Source organism: Camarhynchus parvulus, chromosome 29 (assembly GCF_901933205.1).
Source record: "Camarhynchus parvulus chromosome 29, STF_HiC, whole genome shotgun sequence".
NCBI lineage: Eukaryota > Metazoa > Chordata > Aves > Passeriformes > Thraupidae > Camarhynchus > Camarhynchus parvulus.
This window is the reverse complement of record NC_044599.1, coordinates 2,305,196-2,317,275: the sequence shown is the minus strand read 5'-3', so window position 1 is coordinate 2,317,275 and position 12,080 is coordinate 2,305,196. Positions and strand designations below refer to the sequence as shown.

The following is a 12,080-nucleotide window of genomic DNA, read 5'->3' as shown; positions in this document are numbered from 1 at the left end:
TTCCTCCCATTCCCACTCCACAGCAGCCTCGAGCTCTGGGATTTGTGCCCAGAGTTGGATTTGGGCTTTGGAATTCTGCTGTAAACCCCCCCCGGATTGGGAATTCTGCCTTTGGGGTTTTCCCCCTTTGGTCCTGGTTGTACAAACCCCATTAAAACATGGAGACTTTTCCAACTCGGCTTCCTGGGTCATTTTTTGGGGCTGGCGCTGGGACAGAGCCCCTGTGGGGTTGTTCCCTTTTTTTCCCCAACCTGGGAACGAAACTCGAGATCGTTTTAGCTCTGACTTCAAATAAAAGTGGATTTTACTTCAAGGCCTTTGGGGGCAGTGATGGGAAGATGCTCACAAAACTCCACCCCCACAGGGGTGAGGACGTTTTTTGTAGGTTTTAGGAAGTGAAATAATTAATAAAAGCGCAATTAGGAGCAGAGGTGGCGATGGAATTCCCTCCCCTCTGGAGCCCCCCTTGGCTCTGCCCGTGAAATCTCCAGGAGTTGTTCCTGGGGCTTGGAGCTCTGGGATTTTTGTTTTTCTGCCCAGGGGAAAAAACGCTTGGAGAATGAGTTATTAATGCAACGGGCCGATAACACAGAGCCACGAATGCAGAGAATGCGGGGAACGCAGAAAATTGGAAAAAAAGGGAAAATTCAGAGTGGATCAGGGGGAGCTGGGGCACATCCCTGTCCCCTGGATTGGCTCGGGGGTCCCTCGCCCCCCTTCCCATGGGAATTCCTTCGGTGGGATCGGGGCTGGCACCTTCATCCCGCCCTGCCCAGGCCAGAGCCACCAAAAAACCCCAAATTCTCTTTTTTTTCCTGCTTTTGCCCCTTTTTTCCTGCTTCTGCTCCTTCAGAGCCTCGCCCGTGGCTCAGTCCGGTTTAGCGCCAGCCCGAGGGGTTCCTTGTGCAGTCACTGCTAATTAAGGCTCAGCCACGCCCCGAAGTTAATTAAGCTCGCTCAGTTAATTGGGAATGCAGAGGGAGAGGCCGCTCGGAGCCCTGGGCGGGGCTGGACCGAGACCTGCCCCAATTAACAGCGGGATCGCTCCCAATTAGCGCCGTTCCTGCTGCTCTCGCTAATTAATGGGCGCGGGTGACCCTGGGGCGCCTCGGCTCCCGCCCGGGCTTGGTTAAACCGGGTTTGGTTAAACCGGGCCCAACTGGGGCTGCCGTAACCGGGATCAGCTCGGGTTTCATTTAAAGCTGCCCTGCTCGGGCTCCTTGAACTGGGCTCGACATCGGCTTCATGAAAGCAGATTTAATTCAGGCTTTGTTAAACCGTCCTCAATTGGAGCTTCATTAAACCCGCCTCAACTTGGGCTTCGTTAAACCAGGCTCAGTTCGGGCTTCATTAAATTGTGGCTTTGCTAAACCAGGCTCTATTCGGGCTTTATTAAATCGCGGCTTTATTAAACCAGGCTCTATTCGAGCTTCATTAATTCGTGGCTTCATTAAATCGCGGCTTTATTAAACCAGGCTCAGTTCGGGCTTCATTAAATCGCGGCTTTATTAAACCAGGCTCAGTTCGGGCTTCATTAAATTGCGGCTTTGCTAAACCAGCCTCCGTTCCATCTTTGCTACCTGGGCTTCACTTGGGCTTTGTTAAGCCGGGCTGAGCTCGGGCTTCCTTCTGCTCTCTTTGGCTCAGGCTTCCTTAAGCCAGGCTCAATTAAACCCCCCCGGCACTAATTGTTGCCTCCCCCAATTAAATCCCGGCACTAATTGTTGCCTTCCCCCCCCAGGGCCGCCTGGGCTTCGCCGCCCGCCCCGAGCTCTTCCTCCTCGGCCACGTCGGTTCCGAGCCGTCCGTCCCCAGGTGACCCCGGAGCCCGCGGACCCCCGGACGGGTGGGGAACAAAGAGGCGGACAGCGCCGGGGCAGCGGGGGCGGGAGCGGGACGGGGCAAGGGGAGGAGAGCGGGGGTGGGGAACAGACAGCTGGGGACACCCGGGACAGCCCTGGGGACACCTGGGACAGCCTTGGGGACACCCGGGCCCACCTTAGGGACAGCCGGGACAGCCCTGGGGACAGCCAGGACAGCCTTGGGGACACTCGGGACAGCCATGGGGACACTCGGGACAGCCCTGGGGACATCTGAGCCAGACCTGGGTACACCTGGGCCAGTCCTGGGGACAGCCAGGACAGCCCTGGGGACACTGAGCCAACCTTGGGTACACCTGGGCCAGCACTGGGGACACCGGGCCCGCCTTAGGGACAGCTGGGACAGCCCTGGGGACACCTGGGGCAGCACTGGGGACACCCAGGACACCCATGGGGACACCCAGACCATCCTTGGGGACACCCGGGCCACCCCCCCGGCCAGGGCCCGCTCAGAGCCCCTCAAAGGTTTCCCCGTTTCCCCCCCCACGGCAGCTCCGGGGTGATCCCGTTGGGAATCCCGGATTTTCACTCAGGTCACCCCAGCAGGACTTTGCTCCTCGGGGTTTTTTTCCCTAATTCGGGAATGTTCCCGTTGGGATTTCCCAATAAAATGAAAGCCAGGTTTAATTCCCAAGGAAAGCCAGGACTTTGCTCCTTGGGTTAATTCAGGAATGTTCCAGTTGGGAATTCCTGGATTTCCACTCCAGTCGCTCCAGCAGGACTTTGCTCTTTGGGGTTTTCCCTAATCCGGGAATGTTCCCGTTGGGATTTCCCAATAAAATGAAAGCCAGGTTTAATTCCCAAGCCAGCTTTGCTGCCAGGCTCAGGCTTTGGGGACAGAGGCGTTCCCAGTGTTTCCAGCAGTTCTGGGCTTTTCCAGGACCCCAGATCGCCCCTCAGGGGGGTTTGAGGGCAGCAGCTCCCAAAAACCCAGCAGGATTCCCACCGGGAATTTCCCTCTCTGCGGCTTTCAGATTCGGAAATAAAAAACATTGAGAAATAAAAATGGTTTGAGAAATAAAATTTGGCTGCCCAGGAATTTCCCCTTTTCCCAGGAATTCCATCCATTCCCAGTTCCCCATCCCCCACACACCGGGGGCGGCTCCAGGGTGGGGCCGGATCCGTTTGGGGTTCGCGGGGATGGAGTTTGGGGGGACCCAAAACCCCATTTGGGAGGTGGAGTCACGGCACTGGGGGGTTTGGGGTGGGGGTCTGGGGGATTTGGGGGTCACAGCACGGGGGGATTTGGGGTGAGGCATTGGGGGTTTGGGGTCACAGCACTGGGAGGTTTGGGGTCACAGCACAGGGGATTTGGGGTGGGGGCCTGGGGGGATTTGGGGTCGCGGCACTGGGGATTTGGGGTCACACCACTGGGGATTTGGGGGTCGTGACACTGGGGGGGTTTGGGGTCGTGACACTGGGGATTTGGGGTGGGGGGTCTGGGGGATTTGGGGGTCACAGCACTGGGGGGATTTGGGGTCGTGGCACTGGTGGGATTTGGGGTGAGGCACTGGGGGGTTTGGGGTCACGGCACTGAGAGCTCTGGGGTGGCGGCGCTGGGGGATCTGGGGTGGTGGCACTGGGGGGTTTGGGGAGGTTTGGGGTGGCCCCACTGGGGGGTTTGGGTTGGCAGCACTGGGGGGTCTGGGGTGGGGGGGTCTGGTGGATTTGGGGTGGCAGTGCAGGGAGCTCTGGGGTGGTGGCACTGGGGGGGGTTTGGAGGTTTGGGGTGGCCCCACTGCAGGGGTTTGGGGTCACGGTACTGAGAGCTCTAGAGTGGTGGCACTGGGGGGGTTTGGGGTCACAGCACTGGCGGTTTTGGGGCCATGGTACCGGGGGGTTCTGGGGTGGCAGCACTGGGGGATTTGGGGTAGCGGCACTTGGGGGTCTGGGGTGGTGGCACTGGGGGACCTGGGGTGTGGGGTCTGGTGGATTTGGGGTCACAGCACTGGCGGTTTTGGGGCCATGGTACCGGGGGGTTCTGGGGTGGCAGCACTGGGGGTTTGGGGTCATGGCATGGTGGGATTTGGGGTCACAGCCCCGGGGGTTTGGGGTGCGGGCCCGGTGTCCCCGAGCAGGGACGCGCTGGGACAGCCCTCTGGCGCTGCCGGGATCCGCCCGGGGGTCCCAGGTGAGGGACGGGGCCGAGCTGGGGGCGATTTTGGGATCCCGGGAAGGAGCCGCCCCGCCCCGCCCCCCGGCCCATCAATGACGTCACACAGCAGCAACCAATGGTGATGCAGAGTGTATGGGTGGGGCTGAGGTTTGAGGTGCCCGGATGTTGGTGGGGGCGGGGCGTCGGTCGGACCGCAGTCCCGTTCCGGTCCAGTCCCAGTTCAATCCCAGTACAGCCCCAGTTCAATCCCAGTCCAGTCCCAGTTCAATCCCAGTACAGCCCCAGTTCAATCCCAGTCCAGTCCCAGTTCAATCCCAGTACGGCCCCAGTTCAATCCCAGTACGGCCCCAGTTCAATCCCAGTCCAGTCTCAGTTCAATCCCAGTCCAGTCCCAGTTCAATCCCAGTACGGCCCCAGTTCAATCCCAGTACAGCCCCAGTTCAATCCCAGTCCGGCCCCAGTTCAATCCCAGTACGGCCCCAGTTCAATCCCAGTACGGCCCAGTCCGATCCCAGTACGGCTCCAGTCCTGTCCTGTCCTGTCCCAGTCCGCCCCCAGACCCCTCCCAGTCCGGTCCCAGTACAGCTCCAGTCCAATCCCAGTCCCGTCCCAGTCCAGTTCTGTCCAGTCCCAGTCCGCCCCCAGTCTGGTCCCAGTCCAGTCCCAGTTTGCTCCCAGCTCAGCACTCCCGGTCCGCCCCAGTCTGGTCTCAGTCCAGTTCTGTCCACTCCCAGTCTGGTCTCAGACCGCCCCAGTTTCCCGCTGGCCGCTCCCAGTCCATCCCAGTCCCTCCCAGTCCCTCCCAGTCCGCCCCAGTTTCCCGCTGGCCGCTCCCAGTCCCTCCCAGTCCCTCCCAGTCCATCCCAGTCCGCCCCAGTTTCCCGCTGGCCGCTCTGCCGGGGAACGCCCGCACGCTGCCGCTCCCCGCGGCCAATTCCCAGTTTGTCCCAGTTTGTCCCAGTTTGTCCCAGTTTGTCCCAGTTAGCCCCGGAACCGGGGCTGGCGCCGCACCGGGACCAGTTCGGTTCCGTAATGGAAAAGGAATTAAAACCACCCCAGAACTGGGCGGGGATTCCTCTTTTTTCCTACAGATTTTCCTTTTAAATAACCCCAAAACCCAAGAAAAAATAATTCCTATGTGGATAAATGAGGGAAATTTAGGTGAAGAAAGAGGAAATTGGGGCGAAAAATGAGGGATTTTGAGGTGAAATAGGCGGGATTTATTTGGGGGGAAATAGGAATTTGGGGGAAACCAAAGGGATTTGTATGAAGTGGGTGGGATTTGAAGTGAATTAAGGGGAAATAGGATGAAAAAAGAAGAAATTTGGGTCAGGAATTTGAGGTGAATTAGGAGGAAAATCGATGAAAAAGAAGGAATTATGGTTAGGAATTTGAGGGGAATTAGGCAGAAATGGGATAAAAAAGAAGGAATTTGGGTTAGTAGTAGGAAATTGAGGTGAATTAGATGGAAATTGGATAAAAAAAAGAAGAAATTTGGGTTCGGGTTAGGAATTTGAGGTGAATTAGGAAGAAATGCGATGAAAAAAGAAGAAATTTGGGTCAGGAATTTGAGGTGGAAATGGGATGAAAAAAGGAATTTGGGGTGGAAACGGGAGGACTTTGGGGTTCCCGCTCATAAATCCCGGGGGAAAGCGATTCTTTTTCGAATTTAACGAAATTGATTTCGCAACATTCAGCGCGGAGAAGCGGCTGAAGAGAGCCCGGCCCAGGCCACGCCCCTTCATGACACATGGGCGTGGCTTCACAAACCACGCCCATTTCAGCAAAAGGGGCGTGACCTCAGCCGCCCTGCGCGAGGTAAACACAACCGCGCCCCGCCCCTTTCCCCGCCCACCCAATCATCGCCCTCCGCCCGTTTCAAGTCCCCCCTAGCCCCGCCCTCCTCCGCGCCCGTCCCACAGCGGCGGCGGCCCCGCCCCGGGGGCGCCTGGAAACCGCCGCGGCCCCGCGCGCTCCGGTGGGCGCGCGCCCCCGCCCCCCCCGCCCCTCCCCCCCACCGGACGCGGCGGGAGCGGCAGGTACCGGGGGGGGGGGAGGGGCCGGGCTGACCCCCGGGACTGAGGGGGGATGGGGGGGTGGGGGGGTTCGGGTCAGCCCCGTGTCCCCCCCGTGTCCCCCGGTCGCTGTCACCCTCCTGTTGATGCCCCCCCCGGGACGCCTCCGCCGGGGGAACGGAGCGGAGCGGGGAGCGGGGACAGCGCGGCGGTGCCAGCGCCGGGGGGTGCGGCGGCCGCGGCCCGGTTCAAGTAATCCAGGATAGGCTGTTGCAGCCCGGCCTGTTCCCGGTTACTTGCCCCGGGAGGCGGCCGGTGACGTCACGGAGGAGGGGGGACCGGAGCGGCTGCCCTCGGTGTCTCTCGGTGCTCGGCTTCGTCACCCCAACTGCTGCCACCCCTCTGACCCCCCCAGACACCTGTCCCCACCTGCGCCGTGTCCCACCTGCCCCACATCCACCTGTTCCCCTGTCCCCACCTGTCCCTGTCCCTGCCTGCCCCATCTTCCCCCATCCCCCCCTGCCCCATGTCCTAAACTGCCCCCGTCCCCTCATCTGTCCCCCTGTCCCCCCACCTGCCCCATGTCCCCCACCTGCTCCCCTGTCCTCACCTGCCCCATCTCCCCCCATCCCCCCTGCCCCAAGTCCCAAACTGCCCCCCTGTCCCCCCACCCGCCCCATATCCCCACCTGTCCCCCGTTCCCCATGTCCCACCTGAGCCACCCCATGTCCCCCCCCACCTGTCCCCTGTCGCTCTCCCCTCTCTGTCACACCCCCTGTCCCTTGGGACCCCCCAAACCCACCCCGGGGGTGTCAGGGATGCGATGGGGGTGTCAGGGACACGATGGGGGTGTCAGGGATGGAATGGGGGTGTCAGGGGCACAACGGGGGTGTCAGGGATGGGGGTGCCCCCACAGCCCCAGCTGCCCCCCCCCATTGGGGTTGGGCTCTGTGGGATCTGAGCCCCTTTTTGTGTGGATTTGCCATTAAAACCCTGCAGTGAGGGGGGGGGGTGTCCCTGGGGGAGCTCAGAGGGGGCGGGGGGGGGTTGGGGGTGCAGGGGGTTGGGGAGCATTCCCTGGGGGGGGGGCAGGGTCGGGGGTGTTGGGGTCCCGCACAAAACACCCGGCCTGGATCCTGTGCACCTTTATTCAGCCTCACCCCCGCACCTGGGGGGGCCCTCGCTGCCCCAGCCTGGCCTGGGGGGGGGGGGGTCTGTGTGCCCCCCGAGCCACATCCCTCAGCCCGGGGGGGCGGGGGGCTCCCTGGGGGGCTCCTCCCCGCACTGGAAGCGCAGGAAATCCCAGACCCGGAGCCCCCCCCTGTCCCGCAGGTAGCGGCCCAGGGGCACGCCCGGCTCCATCAGCGTCCCCTGCGCCAGCAGCCGCGTCTCGCTGTCCCCCCCCAGCTCGTCCTCGGGGGTGCCCAGCGCGGTGGGCGCCATGCCCACCACGTGCTGGGCCACCCTGCGCCCCAGCTCCCGCAGCTCGGCCGGGGGGGGCCCCGGGCCCGGCCCCCCGCACGCCACCAGCGCCCCGTAGGTGCCCATGGCCACGGCGGGCCCGGGGGGCACCCAGCCGTGGGCATAGGTGGCAACGAAACCCCCGGGGGGGGCGCGGAGCCAGCCGGCCCGGCGCAGCGCCAGCCGCTCGCCCAGGCGGCCTGGGGGGGACAGAGGGGGGGGAAACACTGTCAGCGCCCCAAAAATGGGGGGGGGGCATGGAGAGCAGAGAGAAGGACCCCCCACAAAATAAAGGGTCCTGGAGCAGCCAGAGGCCAGCCCAGGGAACAGCGCAGGGTGTGCCCGGCACAGAGCGGGGCTGGCACGGGCTGGGGGCACTGGGGACACTGGGGGAGCACTGGGAGCACTGGGGACACTGGGGAGAGCACTGGGAGCACTGGGGACACTGGGGAGGGCACTGGGAGCACTGGGGGCACTGGGGACACTGAGGGCTCTGGGGAAACTGGGATGGGCACTGAGGAGAGGCAGAGGGGGCACTGGGGACACTGGGAGGGCACTGGGACTGTCAGGCTCTGGGGGAACTGGGGACACTGGGAGCATTGGGGACACTGGGAGCACTGGCACTGTCCGGCTCTGGGGACACTGGGATGGGCACTGAGGAGAGGCAGAGGGGGCACTGGGGACACTGGGACTGTCCGGCACTGGGGACACTGGGGGGCACTGGGGGGTTATTTGGCATCACTGGGGTTGGGGATCAGGGGACTTGGGACAAGGAGGCAAACTGGGATTGCACAGGAGGGGCACTGGGCACACTGGGATGTACTGGGAGGGGCACTGGGATGTACTGGGAGGGGCACTGGGGGGGGCACTGGGGGCACTGGGAGGGGCGCTGGGCACACTGGGATGTACTGGGATGGGCACAGGAGGGGCACTGGGCACACTGGGGGCACTGGGATGGGCACTGGGGGCACTGGGATGTACTGCGATGGGTACTGGGCACACTGCAATGTACTGGGATGGGCACTGGCGGCACTGGGCACACTGGGGGCACTGGGAGGGGCACTGGGCACACTGGGAGGGGCACTGGGCACACTGGGATGGGCACTGGGGGGGGCACTGGGATGTACTGGGATGTACTGGGACGGGCACTCACCCATGGCCAGTGCCAGGTTGCGCACTCAGCAGGTCCCCCCCATCCCCTGCCCGCACCTGGGCCAGCTCCTCCTCTGGCAGCAGGAGCTGGGGAGAGGGGTCAGAGGGGCACCCCGACAGCCCTGGTACCCCCAAAGCCTGCCCCAAAACTCCTGACACCCCCAAACCCTGCCCCAACACCCCCAAACCCTGCCCCAACACCCCTGGCACCCCCAAACCCTGCCCCAACACCCCCAAACCCTGCTCCAACACCCCTGGCACCCCCAAACCCTGCTCCAACACCCCCAAAACATCCCCCAGCACCCCCAACCCCTGCCCAAACCCCCGAACCCTGCCCAAACACCCCCTGCCACCCCCAAACCCTGCCCCAAAACTCCTGACACCCCAGGTTCCCCCAAGAACCCAACACCATCTCTGCCACCCCAACTCCCCCAACACCCCCAAAACCCCCTGGCAGCCCAGAGCCCCCCTGGCAGCCCACCTTGGTGCCCGAGGCCCCCTGGCAGTGCCCCAGGACCCCCCTGGCCGCCATCTCCACCAGCTGCTGGAAGTCGGGGGTTCGCGCCACGAAATCCGTCTCGCAGTTCACCTGGGGGGGACACGGTGACCTTGGGGACACAGAGACCCCCGGGGGAGACACAGGGGACCCCCAGAGCCCCCCCTCACTCACCTCCACCATGACAGCGGCCGGGCCCTCGCTCAGGACCCCCACGAGCCCCTCCCGGGCCCGGGCAGCCCCGGGGGCAGCGGCTCGGGCCCAGCCCCGGCGGCGCGACTCGGCCTCCAGCCAGGCCTCGGCCTGGGGACATGGGGGGGACAGGGTGAACTCAGGGTCCCCCAGCACTGACAGGGTCACCCCAGCACTGACAGGGTGACCTCAGTGTCCCCAGAGAGTCACCCCAATGTCCCCCATCACTGACAGAGTGACCTCAGTGTCCCCAGCACCGACAGGGTGAACTCAGGGTCACCTCAGCACTGACAGGGTCACCTCAGTGTCCCCCAGTACTGACAGGGCCATCCCAGTGTCCCCATCACTACCAGGGTCACCCCCGTGTCCCCCAACACTACCAGGGTCACCCCAATGTCCCCATCACCACCCCTCGTCCTGGTGGGGGACACGAGGGGGGCACAGACCAGACCCGACCCCGTGGCCCTCCCACCCCCCAAGGGCTGGGCCTGCTCTGCTCCTGGTGCCCCAAAGACCCCCTGGCCCAGGGACCCTTGTCCCAAAGACCCCCTGGCCCAGAACCCCCCTGCCCCATGGACCCCTTATCTCAAAACCCCCTGCCCCAAAACCCCCCTCCCCAGGGACCCCCTTCCCCAATACCCCCCTGCCCCAAAGACCCCTCTGTTGCAGGGACCCCCCACCCCAAACACCCCCTGCCCAAAGACCCCCTGCCCCGGGGACCCCCTCCCCCAAAGCCCCCTGCCCCAAAGACCCCCTGCTCCAGGAACCCCAGGCAGTCCCTGCTCCAAACAGCCCCTTCCCCAAAGACCCCCTGCCCCAGGGACCACCTTCCCAAATATCTTCTTGCCTCAAAGCCCCCCTGCCCCAAAGACACCCCTCCCCCAAAGACCCCTCCCCCAAAGCCCCCTACTCATAGACCCCCTGCCCAGGGACCCCCTCCCCCAGGGACCCCCTTCCCCAAAGCCCCCTGCCCCAAAGACACCCCTGCCCCATGGACCCCTTATCCCAAAGACCCCTGCCCCAAAGACCCCCTGCTCCAGGAACCCCAGGCACCCCCTGCCCCAAACAGCCCCTTCCCCAAAGCCCCCCCTGCCCTGGGGACCCTCTTCCCTAAAGCCCCCCTGCCCCAAAGACCCCCTGCCCCAAAGACCCCTGTTCCACAGACCCCCTGCCCCATGGACCCCATATCCGCACCCCCTCCCCGGGACCCCCTCCCCAAAGCCCCTGCCCACAGACGCCCCCGACCCCCTCCCCCAAACACCCCTGTCCCAAAGACCCTCTTGCCACAGTGACCCCCTCCCCAAACACCCCCTGCGACCCCCAGAGTCCCCCGCTGCCCATCCCCCTCCTGGTCCCCGTTCTCCTCCCGGTTTCTGTGCCCCCCCGGTGCCCCCCTCCCCCGTTACCGCACCTGCCGCAGGTCGCCCCCCGCCCGCTCCAGCGCCTCCCGGCAGCGCAGCACGGGCTGCCCGGTGTGCGCCCGCAGCTCCCGCAGCTCCCGCAGCGCCGGCGGGGCCGCGCTCAGCCAGCGGCGCGGGGCGGCCTGCGGGGCACGGGGGGGTCACGGCCGGGCCTCGGGGGGGGGCCCGAGGGGTGCGGGATGGGTACGGGGCGGGCCCGGTATGGGGGGGCACGGGGGGTACCGGAGGTGGGGGGGGAAGCGCAGAGCGGCGGCGGGGCGCTCGGGGATAGCCAGGGGGGGTCCCGGTGGTCCCGGGGCTGGGGGTCCCGGTGGTCCCGGGGGTCCCAGGGCTGGGGGTTCCCGGGTTCCCGGTGGTCCCGGGGATGGGGTTCTGGGGGTCCCGCGGATGAGGGTCCCAGGGGATCCCCATCTGTGGGTCCCGACATTCCCGGGGGGTCCCAGGGCTGGAAGGTCCCGGTGATCCCGGGGCTGGGGTTCCCAGGGTTCCCGGTGGTCCGGGTGATCCCGGGGCTGGGGTTCTGGGGGTCCCGGTGGTCCCCGGGCTGGGGGATCCTGGGGTTCCCGGTGATCCCATGGCGGGGGTCCCAGGGCTAAGGGGTCCCGGTGGTCCCGGGGCTGGGGGGTTCCGGGGTTCTCGGTGATCCCGGGGCTGGGGGGTCCCGGTGGTCCCGGGGCTGGGGGTCCCGGTGGTCCCGGGGCTGGGGTTCCGGGGGTCCCGGTGGTCCCGGGGCTGGGGGGTCCCGGTGGTCCCGGGGCTGGGGTTCCGGGGTTCTCGGTGGTCCCGGGGCTGGGGGGTCCCGGTGGTCCCGGGGCTGGGGGGTCCCGGTGGTCCCGGGGCTGGGGTTCTGGGGTTCCCGGTGATCCCATGGCGGGGGGTCCCAGGGCCAAGGGGTCCCGGTGGTCCCGGGGCTGGGTTCCCGGTGGTCCCGGGGCTGGGGTCCCGGTGGTCCCGGGGCTGGGGTTCCGGGGGTCCCGGTGGTCCCGGGGCTGGGGTTCTGGGGTCCCGGTGGTCCCCGGTCTCACCCGCGCCGCCCCCCCGAGCGCGCCCAGCGCCGCGCGCTGCATCCCGGCCTGCCCGCGGCGCGCCGCGTGACGTCACGCCACACCGGGCAGCGACGGCCCCGCGCTACGGGCGCCGGGAAGGGTCAGCGCGCGGGGTAGCGATTGGCTGCTGCGTGCGTATGTGACGTCACGCGTGCGCCAGGGAGGCGCGGGATTGGCTGAGGGGGAATTTTGGGAAAGGGGGCGGGCTCGAAATGCCCCGCCCCAACACCCCCTCGCACCCGAGAGACCCCCGGCCCTCAGAGACCCCCCCCAAACCTCACAGAGCCCCTCTGCCCTCAGA

At 65.3% G+C, this 12,080-nt stretch overlaps 2 protein-coding genes across 3 annotated transcripts in view; one reads left to right on the top strand and one right to left on the bottom strand.

Annotated features, from left to right (window-relative positions):
- SLC11A2 (solute carrier family 11 member 2) overlaps window positions 1-1,842 on the top strand; it is a 49,281-nt gene extending 47,439 nt beyond the window's left edge. For both annotated transcript variants that reach the window (XM_030967103.1, XM_030967102.1), the window contains exon 17: window positions 1,742-1,842. In XM_030967103.1, the coding sequence (XP_030822963.1) occupies window positions 1,742-1,819 (78 nt within the window). In that variant the 3' untranslated portion in view covers window positions 1,820-1,842. The remainder of the gene's footprint in view (window positions 1-1,741) is intronic.
- A 5,304-nt stretch (window positions 1,843-7,146) lies between these two features.
- Window positions 7,147-11,800, bottom strand: TSFM (Ts translation elongation factor, mitochondrial). Its single transcript, XM_030967017.1, is given in 7 exon segments — window positions 7,147-7,672; window positions 8,626-8,650; window positions 8,652-8,711; window positions 9,106-9,213; window positions 9,295-9,423; window positions 10,724-10,855; window positions 11,159-11,800. Coding segments are annotated over 7 exon segments (1,518 nt in total). The 3' UTR covers window positions 7,147-7,250.
- Window positions 11,801-12,080: the final 280 nt, after the last annotated feature.